We start from the raw sequence: 11,232 nt of genomic DNA, 5'->3' as shown, positions 1-11,232 counted from the left end.
ACCAAATGAAAAATAAATTGGTGAACGAAATGACGTGTTCTTACAAAAAAAAAAAAATAGCAATTCAAAATTCCAAAATAGAACAATCATCACAGCGTTAAAACTTACAATGCGCCAAGACTGGCCGTGGATTAAATCACCATCACTACAGTACAAGAAGTAAAGTACCTACGAACGAACCACCATACACATTAAATTTACAATTTTTTTTTATACATTGATATCATTATTCCACTTTTCTCCCATTATTTCTCTCCTTCCATTTCTACTACCTATTCTTTATTTTATTTTTTTATTATTTCTTTTTTAATTGATCTTCTTCTTCCTCTTCTTATTCGGGGAGGCCAGTCTTTGCTTTTGGGTTATTTATTCCACAAGCCAAGTAAATCCACTAAAAATAAAAAGGAAGAGAGAAATATAAAAAAAAGCTTGATAAATAGTAGCTTGTTGGTCTAATGCTTGACAGCTCTAATTGCCTTTACTATCCATTTTATTGCCAAACACCTTCCTTTTCCTTTTCCAGGTTTGGTTCCTTCTTTTCATGTACTTCTGTAAATTATTTTTTTATAATTGAAGTTAATCAAACCCTTATCTCAAGCTCTACCCACGTTTGTTTTTAATTTTTTTAATTTTTATGATGTGGGTTTTATTTAGGTTACTTGGTTGGTGAAATTTTGGAGAAAAAGCTTGGAACTTTATCGATTGTTGTCTTGTTGAAGGAATAATCTCATGTGGGTTTTGTTCTGTTTTTGTGATATCTGAATCGGGAATATAGAAGTTTGTACTGGAAAGCTGAAACATTTTGGACGCTATCTGAGGTTTGTGAGAGTTGAGTCTCTCCTCTGGCTTGAGAGCCTTGGAAAGTGTTTGATTGAAATTGCCGAGAGAGAGAGAGAGAGAGAGAGAGCTGAGCTGGTTCTTGGGCAGATTGCCAGGTCTTTGATTCATTTTCAGTTAGTGGGTAGTTACGGAAATTCAGGTCATGGAAAATGTTGGTTTCGCTTTCGGGCGGTGATCGCAGAGGTTTCAGACTCGCCTGATTTGGGCTGAGATTCGATTATCAAGATTCCGAGAGTTTGGATTCTATTGTCATCTCTCGCTTCATTTCATCGAAAGTACTCGGGCTTTCTTGGGATGGAATACTGATCACAAAGATGATAAACGGACACGGGATATCGCCGAGAACGGGGTTTTATATTCTCGGCCTGCTGTTTATAGTGCAACGACACGCTATCTCCGCCTCGGAGTCCAAAGCTTTTAACGATCTCGTCGCTTATTCTGACTCGGACGGCCATGAAATGTTATACAGAAATGAGAATTCAATGGAAAGAGCTTATCCTTCCACGGGTAAATTGCCGAGTTATTAATTTATTTTCTTCTTCATGAAATTACACAATTTGAATGAATCTTGATCATTTTAGCAACATTTTTTTTATTTGCAGTAGGGTCTTGGCGGGGTAGGAGGCTTTTACAAAAGGGGTCGGAACGGGAATCCGAATTCTCGTCATCGCCGAAGAAGATCGGATTATTGGCTGCGGGTTCTGTTTTAGCCTGTTGTGCCTTCATATGTCCTTGCTTTTACAAGAAAAGGAAAGAAACTTCTCATGCGGCTCTCACCAAGGACATGACTTCGAGTGAGTGCTCTCTCATTATAGCTTTCCATGACTTGGAACCTTTTTTTTCAAAGATGTATATTTTTTTTATGATATTGCAGTGGATTCGACTTCGTCGTTCGAATTGAATTCTGGCCCGGAGAAGATCCCGGGAAGCCCGTATCGCGTACCGCCGAGCCCGAGATACTCGATGTCTCCTCAGCTCAGCAGGCTCGGGTCGATTCATCTCACCATGAGCCAGGTTTCGAAGGCGACTCGTAACTTCTCGTCGTCGCTGCAAATCGGCGAGGGCGGCTTTGGAACGGTCTATAGAGCCCACCTCGACAATGGCATCACCGTCGCCATCAAGCGAGGAAAAAGGGTAAAATTTACAATCTCGATCATAAGCATAAGAGAGTATATAATCTGGTGAAATGGGATCAGTGAATTTTATTTTGAGCCAAATAATTTTTTTTTTTTTATTCTGGGGACCTAAAATGTGTTGTTCAAGGAATTAATGATTATTATTCGGATAGGGCTCTAATCGGAGATACCTTTATTTCTGATACAGAAGTTCCTAAAAAAAACAGGGAAATGGTTATGTATGCCTTTTGATTATGATAAATGTACTTAAATGGTCTTAGCATGTAGATATGAATATGAAAAAAAAAAAAATACAAAATATCCATTTGAAACTAAATGATTAGCAAAATACCCCAAGTTTTACGTTTTTAGCAATATAGCCAAAATAACGTTATCCAGCTCTTTTTTACACTTGTCAATTTTTATTGATCCATGTATATAAGAAATATACCAATGTCTATATATTTATCGACAAGGTCAAAAAAATTAATGATAAACCTTGGCTGTTTTGCTAATCTATTAGTTTTAATTGGTTATTTAGCTAAAACACGCATAAGATATAGGCATGCGCAATTGTGTAAGCACTAGTCTTTCTAAAACACAATTTTTTTACAGGAACACTTTTGAGAATCTGAAAAACGAGTTCAGTAGTCTTTCTAAAACACAATTTTATTTACAGGAACACTTTGAGAATCTGAAAAACGAGTTCAGTAGCGAAGTCGAGCTTCTAGCCAAAATCGATCACCGGAACCTTGTGAAGCTTCTCGGCTATGTCGACCAAGGAAACGAACGCCTCATCATAACAGAGTATGTGCCGAACGGTACTCTCAGGGAACATTTGGATGGTGAGCTTCCTCATAGTACCACGAGCATTGTTATTAGTTAGTATAAACCGTTTTAAATGCTAAATGTTTTGTTGGTATTATTTTCTGACAGGACAACGTGGCCGGATTCTGGATTTCAACCAACGGCTTGAAATTGCAATTGATGTTGCTCATGGCCTCACTTATCTCCATCTATATGCAGGTAAAAAAGAAAAAAAAAAAAGGTCTATTCAAATCACTAGTTTGAAAATTAATATTGTTAGATCGACATTGTATGAAAATTTAAACTTTTGTTTTAGGTTTAGGGCTAAGTGGGTTAAAGTCCATTAAAGAAAATAGATACAAGTTTTAAAAATGAAATAGAAGTCCAGTTTTTTTTTCTTCTTTTAAAATTCGGAAGTAGGTCATCACTGATGTCAAAAATAAATGTCTCGTCTAGATTAGTATATTAAAATGGAGATCTAGTTCACGAGTTTTCAATTTTTTAGACTTTATGAAGTGAGAGAATAGACATATATTTAATTAATAAAAATTATGAACTTAATTAGACATTGATTAAATTGGTGCTGTATCCAAATTTCTTGTTTGGTTTATATTTTTGGTGGAAAAAAAAAGAACAAAAAAGCTTGTTCTAACTTCTAACAATCTTCGTTTCCATTAAAATTTATATATGAAAAATATTAATATCATCGACCGGGCATACCGTCACTTAACGACTTTGTTTTATTTATGTCTGATAAAAGAAAAACAAATTATCCACCGAGACGTGAAATCGTCCAACATTCTTCTGACGGAAAGCATGAGAGCCAAAGTTGCGGACTTTGGATTTGCGAAGCTTGGTCCGATGGAGTCGGACGAAACACACATTTCAACGAAAGTGAAAGGAACGGTGGGTTATCTAGACCCCGAGTACATGAAGACCTACCAACTCACAGCCAAGAGTGACGTGTACTCGTTCGGAGTTTTGCTCATTGAGATTCTCACGGGTCGCCGCCCCGTGGAGATCAAGAGACCCGCCGCGGAACGGGTCACACTACGATGGGTGAGTTTAGCAAAATTTATTATTTCTTTTTCATTTTTATAAAACTCATAGGGGTTGTAAATCAAATTTTTAACATTAACACTTTTTCATCTAAGGATACCAAAAAAAAATTCTATTTTTTATTTTAATTTTTTATGTTCCTAGTACAGATTTGAGGCTTTAATGAGCTGGTTGCAGTTGAGTCAACTAAGAAAAATTATAATTGTGTAAAAAAAAAGCAAAACATACACGTTTAGGTTGTGATTGAAATGAAGTCAATCAAAGAACCAGCCTTCTCTTGCCCCTTAATTTGAATTTTTTTTTAATATTTTTCTGTAGAAGTCAAAGTATTTCTCTATCACCGAAAGAGACAATTCACACATTTTTATTTTATTTTTGACATGATGCGAGTTGGTCGAGGAATTTTTCAAATATTCCATGTGGGAACGAACAGATGTGAAGGCGATGAGCTCAGTCCGAAATAAATGTGAAGCATAGCTTTTTTTTTTTTTTACTTTCGGCTCGGTGACCCGATTTTAAATTTGTGCAGGCATTCAAGAGATACGACGATGGCCGTTCGATCGAATTGGTGGATCCTCTGATGCAGGAAGCCGTGGACGGGGAAATAGTTCGTAAAATATTCGGTTTGGCCATCGAGTGTGCAGCGCCGATCCGGTCCGAGCGACCCGACATGAAACTCGTCTCAGAGCAATTGTGGACGATCAGAGCCGATTACATCAAGTCTAGAAGAGGGTGATTCACTTTTTTATTCCACTTTTTTAAAATATATTTCTGTTTCAGTTAGATCTTTTTTTTTTTATTTACCTTTCCCTTGTAAAGAATGAGCTTGACTTTGACCAGAGTTTTATTTTCTATATTTTGATTGGTGTTCCTTGAAAATTAGATTGCCCTTGAAGAACACTCTTCTGAAATTCTCTATTAAACGTAGAAAATTTCAATGTGGTATATTGACCCGAATAGCCAGCCTTAAATTGATATGAATTCATTGAAGGGGGTTAAAAGTAGGTGGTTTTGGAAATAGGATAGGAAGTCTTTTGAATCTTTATCTTTATTTTTTTTATAATTAGAAGTCACACTTGACTGCAGAGACAACAGCTTGATATTCTAGTTCCGTGTTTAATGAGTTTTTTGTTGCGAGTCAGAAAGTAGTGTTTGTTGAAAAAGTTAGATTAGTCTATGGAACTTTCTACTAAGTTGTTGAGAATTCAAATTTGGAATCAGCAAACAGCTTGTATTACAACACGTGCTTGCTAAAAATCAAGATTTATCATATCAATCAGATAGGCATCAAATTTTACTGCCGTTTTAGTATCTAATTTTTTCAAGCTCCACGAGAGAGCTTGTAAAAATGGCCTTTCAAGGCTAAAAAATTTCATTTGACATAGAGAAGCTCAAAACTAAACTTTACAAGTTTCCCGGCCAGAGGCGCAGCAGCGTTAAAAGATCTTGAAAAAACGTGGAAATCGAATCCTTAATCTCTTCCATCGGCTTCGTCTCAGCCCGGGATACAAATTCAGTATGTGCTCCGCCATGAAATCGTGCCTCGTCAACACACCCACCACCGGATTTCCCTGTATAAAAATCCCAACATAAATAATAATAATAATAAAAACCATTTCAATGTGTCAAATGACAAAAAAATGGTTGTAAAATAGCTAAGATGTTGTCTAAATTAGTGAACTAGCCACCTGATTAAATATTTTGAAGGTGAAATCAGTGTAAAAATAATTTGAATTCGTAATTTTGGCTATTTTATTGAAAACTTGAAACTTTGGCTATTTTGTAAATTTGATCGGTTTCAAATGGCTATTTTGTATAATTTTTCTAAAAGATATTTGTGTACTTACATTGGAGACCTTTGGTATCACCAAAAGGTGTCTCAACCCGACTTCTCTGAAGAGAATGAGAGCCTTGGCGAGCGACATGGTCTCCACGACGGTGTACGGCGAAGTGTTGGAAAACGGGTGCAAATCGATGAACATTTCCATCTCGTCCTCCGTGAATTCCATCCCGTCCACGTCATCCTCTCCGTGGCTCGACCCGCCCTTGGCAAAGTCGTTCGACGAGAATTCCCCGCACACAGCCTCGCCAGCTGGCACGGGGCCCGACAGAAAGGCCCTCTTCTTCAGCAGCGTGACGAGGTGGGCCCGGAGGACGACCCCGAACAGGACCGGATTAAGCTCTCCGTCGATCACCGGAAACCCGTTGTGCCTCGACGATCGGAGGACGTTCACGACGCTCCGAACTTTCTCGAACCCGCGAAGAGTCTGGACCGGGCCCGAGACCACGTCGGAGACGCTGAGCTGTCTCATGAAGGGCTCGGCGTGGGCTTCGAGGTACGGGAGTCCCTTGGCTCTCATGATGAGGTCGTAAATGTTTCCGTTGAAGACGTCCGCGACGGTTTTGGAGACGAGGAGAACGAGCATTATCAGTGGGAGCAAAAGAAGATTGTTGGTGAGTTCGAGGATTATGACGCAGAGCGAGACTGTCATTCTCATCGAGCCGCCAAGGAGAGAGGCGGCTCCGAGGACGGCGTAGAGGCCGTCGTTGAGGTTCGTGTGGGACCCGATGAGCATTCCGACGAGGCGGCCGTAAGAGGCTCCGGTCACGATGACGGGGACGAAGAGGCCGGCGGGGGCGCAGATCCCGTAGCTGAGGATGCTGAGGAAGAAGCAGGTGAAGAAGAACACGACGATGGACGAGTATTGGAACTCGGAGTCGGTCCCTTTGCTGAAGAGGTTCTTGATCGCGTCGTCGTTCGTGTTGAATATGAGGCTCGCCAGGTCGTTGTAGTGCCCGGCGGGGCATTGGAACTTCTTGTAGTTCCCGGATCGGCCTATCGTGGGACACGCCTCCGTGGCATCCGAAGGGCAGGGCTGGCACGAGGCGAGAAACGGTAGTCCGAAGAGAAGGATAGATGTGAAAATGGAGAGAAAGCACGCGAGAACTATTCTGTACGCAACACTTTTCCTGGAGCAAGAAAAAAAGGAAACACAAAGATTTCATTTTAAGAACTAAGCTAAATCACCGGAAATGCGAATGGCGATAATCAATCTACGAGACATGTCGTGGAGGAGAAGATGGTATATACTTACTCGTTGATAAAATTGTATACTCTCAGGACTTTGTCCAAGAGAAAGTTGTATATGCTTCCCAATAAGCCTCCGACGACAGCAAGGAGTAGAACCGGAGGCACGTCAGTGAGGTGGTATGAGATATTTGCCGAGTAGACATCGAACATTATGAGCCCTCCGGTACCAAATAGCCCACAATTCCCACTGAAGCAAAAATCGATAAGAGCTCGGAGCAGGATTGCGACCACAGCTGTCGCGAAGAACGCTCGCCACAGAAGTGCACTTCTCCACCTGAGAAACAAGGTTAGAGTTGGATCAGTTTCGATAAGTTTCTCTTGGGAGTACAACAATCTTTGCTATCCAAACCAACATTTTATGAAATGACATTTTAAACCATGCAATAATGGTTGGTTTGCATTCCAAGATATAGATATGACAGAAGGGTCATTCAGCTATAGCGGGTATTTATATATTTACCAAGACGCCATTTCTTCAAAAGCAAACAGAACACCACCAACAGGGGCTCGGAAAGAGGCAGCGATCCCAGCGGCCGCACCGCAAGTGACGAGATCCCGTCTGTCGCGGTCGTTCTTGAAGAATCTCAGCCATTTCCACGTCAAACCGTATTTCTTGGAGCCTCCTTGTCCGAGCAGCGATGCAACACACGCGCCAGTGTGCACCATCGGCCCCGCCTTGCCAATAAGAAGAGACGAAGACACCGCTGTTATGCTCCCAACTATCTGCGAAATTGGGGAAGAAAACAAAAATGATACAACTAAGCAAAATGATTTTACAATGTTGGGTAAGAAGCTCTTAAGTCGGAGACATTTAAAGACACTATGTATCTCCGATGATCCCAGAAATGATGCTCAATATTAACGAAATTTCATTTCCTAATCAGTCATTCAAAAGCTGGCTAACAAGTTTTTTTCTTTAGGAAAACCTTTGACATTTCAATCACATAAAAGATACAAGAGAAGAGACAGTTTAATGTCTATTCCGGATATAGTCAAGAGAAGATAACTTTCTAGTCTTTGTTCAGACTCTTGTAGTTGACTTTGTTTGAACAGAAACCATTTGAGGCATAAACATAACTTAGCTTAGATTGCTAACCTAAAATTCATTGTCTTACTCTCTCTACAGTTGAATAGCCAACTATTAAATCAGGAATAGAATACTTGGTATACATAAACTCATCTCGCCGGAGATTACTTCAACAAACAAAACATAAGACTCGCTCCCAAAATCTAAATTCCTTCTTATCTTATCAGCCATGGAAATCATATTATTAATGTCTAGACATGTAACAATGCCTAGCAATATATAGTGCACCAGAAAGAACTCAGACCAACACCAAATACCACCAAAATCCAAACCACTTTCAAGAAATTTGGAAAAGGAAAAAAAGAAAAGAAAAAGAGATTACCTTAACAGCCAAAGTCCGCAGTGACAAGATTCCGGGAGCGTCAACGCCGTTCAGATAAGCCTTCACTTCCGGTATCCCAGAACCTGCTGCCGCCGGAGCTATGAACGCCGTGATAACCGAAGCGAACAGAGTCAGCACTAAATTCGCCGTGAAAAACACCATAAATCCCATCAAATACCTGCAAACAAATGAAGGGAACAAAAAAACATTCAACTAAATATAGGCCATGGCAGAATAAAATTAAAAGTCAATTTTGTTAAAGATTAGCCACGTGATTAAAATCCAGAAAGTGAAACTAAAGTTCAATCACTTTATTTTACTTCCTTTTAATGAGTGCTTAAGGTCAATTCTCTTATGAATAAATGCATAATGAGGATAGTACTCAAGTTCAACTCATTTTCTTTTTCTTTCTATTTCCTGCACACAACAAAATCTGTTGAAGCTATAGAAACAAACTATGAACAGTTGATAATACCACAAACAGTTGATTAATTCATTTATATTCATCTAGATCATAATTTCAGGGGAAACAAACATTTTTTTTTTTACCTTTCCTTCAACATCATGTTTGACGTGATGACGAACTTGACTCCGGCGAGATTCTCGACGGCGAGATTGTTGCAGAAGCCGATGAGACCTACGACCAATCCGATGAGGAAACACGTAAGCCACTTCATGAATATGTACTGAAGAATCTGAAATTTATCTCTGCTTCTCCAATCTTGCTTGAAGAATTCGTTTTCGAAAATCCTACAGAGAGAACCAACATCACACCAGAAAAAAAAAAAAAAAAAAAAAAAAAAACTGTTACGAGAGAGAGAGAGAGAGTAATACTCGTAATCGAGGCTTTCGATAGGGCAGACATGAGAACCAACAATGGCGACCTGAGACGTCAAATTGGGATTTGATCTATTGGAGGAGAGTAATGGAATTCTGAGAGATTCTCTGTCTGGCTCGTGCAAGTCATCTTCTTCGTTTTCTTCTAGTTCGTGATCGTGATCTTCAGCACTGTTAGTGTTAGCCATGGCTCTCTCTCTCTCTCTCTCTCTCTCTCTCTCTCTCTCTCTCTCTCTCTCTCTCTCTCAGTTTGTAGTGAGTCAATGACTCAGTGGTAATACTATATGATATTGTCTTTATTTTATTTCAGGTAGCGAAATAGAAAATTTCAAACAGAGAAAGACGATGATTTGGACTGAGAATCTGAAAACAAACGAACGTATTACTTAAACTTTTAATGGGATTCCAAATTGTCTCATTTGTTTCGCCCGAGGGTTTTAATTATCTATTAAATATGAATGTAATTAATAGATAAATACACTTAATATATATTTTTAAGCCATTGATATCATTTGATGGTTTGAACATAGCTTGATTGGTACTTTCACATCGCCTCTAAAGATTGCGGGTTCAATCTCCACTGAAAACTGTCTTTAAGGGAAAAAAAATCATTTGAGGGTTTATCTTAAACGAACTATAATATAGTTGTCAGACATTTATTTCTATAACATAATTATTTTTTTAATTAATTATTTCATTTAGAAAATGCCACTTAGTTCAATCCTCTCCTTCAAATTATACCCCTTTTTTTTGTATAATTTTATAAGTAACTAAACCACCAAAATGTGAAAATTTACTAAATAATTATTTTTTTGTAAAATCTAAGTAAATAACTATTATGATGGTATGATATTATTTGAGCACTTTTAGTATTTTATTTATGTCTTTGGAGTTTAATGATTTATTTACAATTATAACGACTATTTATGATTATTAATGCATTTTTTACTTTCTTAATAAAATCTCATAGTTTGTTTACTTAAAATTTACCAAAAGTTAGTTATATAGTCAAACTTAAATTTAGATATGACGAGAAATTTTTTTATTTGCTAATGTAACTGTAAAATAATTGAATAAAACTAGTTGAAAAATCCCTATATAAAATTTAATTTCATATTAGACTATAATAATATACTCCAACTTTCAATTATGAAAATTGAGTATTTTTATAATTAAGAACAAAATACAATTTATCATTTTAAATAAATTTCAAGGGACGGATGTGATTTCGTCATTTAAAATAAGGTGTTTTTAGAGTCATCCAAATTCGTCCCAACTTCAATGCCATTTTTTTTTCTATATTATCATTTTAGATTTTAAATCCCTAAGTTCTAGTATTTTTATACGTGAATTAAAAATATTTATGGAAGTTCGGAGAAAATAAGACAAAAAAAATGAAAAAAGCATGTCCACAAATTTAGTTAGGAAGTAGATTGGGACTATCTTTTGGGGAATTATACTATATGATATTACATAGCCAACAGTTATATATGAATCGCAGTTGTAATTCGCAAAACAAAAATCAAAATTGCATTTGTTAAAAGAAAATTCTATCAAAAAATTCTTCAGACACAATATTTGAGATCTCGTTCGTGCATGTAAAAAAATTAAAGTTTTGGCCTTAATAATATCAAAATGGCCCATAATTTTTAAAAATTCACCATCTCAACCCTAAACATAACTCAGGCTCATTCTTAGAATTAAACCTTAAAGTTTTGTCGAAGATTTTAAAGTTATTTTTCAATATAGGTAAGTTTCAAGCACATATTTAATAATCTTCTAATTTTCGCATATTGTTTAAAACAATTTGCAGTTACATTTTTTGGGGAATAAATGATTGTGTTTATAAGAATATACCCAGTTTTTCAAAGTTGTGAAATGAATTTCGAAGTTTTGAACTCAAATTTTGAAAATATATTGTACAACTTCCAAATATGAGTACATAACTTTAGAAAAAGTACTAAAACTTTTTTATTCTTCAAAATCTAAGTGTTTTTTTTTTATACAAACACAATTTTTTTTTTAAAATAGACAGGCGTAAATAGTTTTTTTCTCGAACATGCTTAGACGTTCA

General features: G+C 37.3%; 2 protein-coding genes across 2 annotated transcripts; one reads left to right on the top strand and one right to left on the bottom strand.

The window, feature by feature from the left end:
- Positions 1–270: 270 nt before the first annotated feature.
- On the top strand, positions 271–4,766 carry LOC149397854 (calmodulin-binding receptor-like cytoplasmic kinase 3). The gene is made up of 8 exons (XM_089616074.1): positions 271–523; positions 655–1,347; positions 1,443–1,634; positions 1,715–1,974; positions 2,635–2,800; positions 2,892–2,981; positions 3,523–3,821; positions 4,351–4,766. The coding sequence occupies exons 2-8, from the start codon at positions 1,155–1,157 to the stop codon at positions 4,555–4,557; spliced, it is 1,407 nt and encodes a 468-aa protein (XP_089472200.1). The 5' UTR covers positions 271–523; positions 655–1,154; the 3' UTR covers positions 4,558–4,766.
- A 302-nt stretch (positions 4,767–5,068) lies between these two features.
- LOC149397853 (Voltage-gated chloride channel family protein) lies at positions 5,069–9,570 on the bottom strand. The gene is made up of 7 exons (XM_089616073.1): positions 9,156–9,570; positions 8,871–9,071; positions 8,322–8,499; positions 7,373–7,635; positions 6,917–7,186; positions 5,669–6,791; positions 5,069–5,392 (listed from the first exon to the last, which is right to left on the bottom strand). The coding sequence occupies exons 1-7, from the start codon at positions 9,344–9,346 to the stop codon at positions 5,258–5,260; spliced, it is 2,361 nt and encodes a 786-aa protein (XP_089472199.1). The 5' UTR covers positions 9,347–9,570; the 3' UTR covers positions 5,069–5,257.
- Positions 9,571–11,232: the final 1,662 nt, after the last annotated feature.

Source organism: Urtica dioica, chromosome 5 (genome assembly GCF_054948205.1).
Source record: "Urtica dioica subsp. dioica isolate 48M chromosome 5, U.dioica_male_clone48M_v1_H2, whole genome shotgun sequence".
Taxonomy (NCBI): Eukaryota; Viridiplantae; Streptophyta; class Magnoliopsida; order Rosales; family Urticaceae; genus Urtica; species Urtica dioica.
Note: the sequence above shows the minus strand (reverse complement) of the source record. Positions and strands in the feature narration are given on the sequence as shown.

Coding starts and splice junctions, on each gene's coding strand:
- LOC149397854 (XM_089616074.1), top strand. CDS start 1,155: ATGATAAACGGACACGGGATATCGCCGAGAACGGGGTTTTATATTCTC. Junction 2,982..3,522: donor TTATCTCCATCTATATGCAG/GTAAAAAAGAAA, acceptor GTCTGATAAAAG/AAAAACAAATTATCCACCGA. Junction 3,822..4,350: donor AACGGGTCACACTACGATGG/GTGAGTTTAGCA, acceptor AAATTTGTGCAG/GCATTCAAGAGATACGACGA.
- LOC149397853 (XM_089616073.1), bottom strand. CDS start 9,346: ATGGCTAACACTAACAGTGCTGAAGATCACGATCACGAACTAGAAGAA. Junction 8,500..8,870: donor AACATGATGTTGAAGGAAAG/GTAAAAAAAAAA, acceptor ATTTGTTTGCAG/GTATTTGATGGGATTTATGG. Junction 7,187..7,372: donor TTTGAAGAAATGGCGTCTTG/GTAAATATATAA, acceptor CTTGTTTCTCAG/GTGGAGAAGTGCACTTCTGT.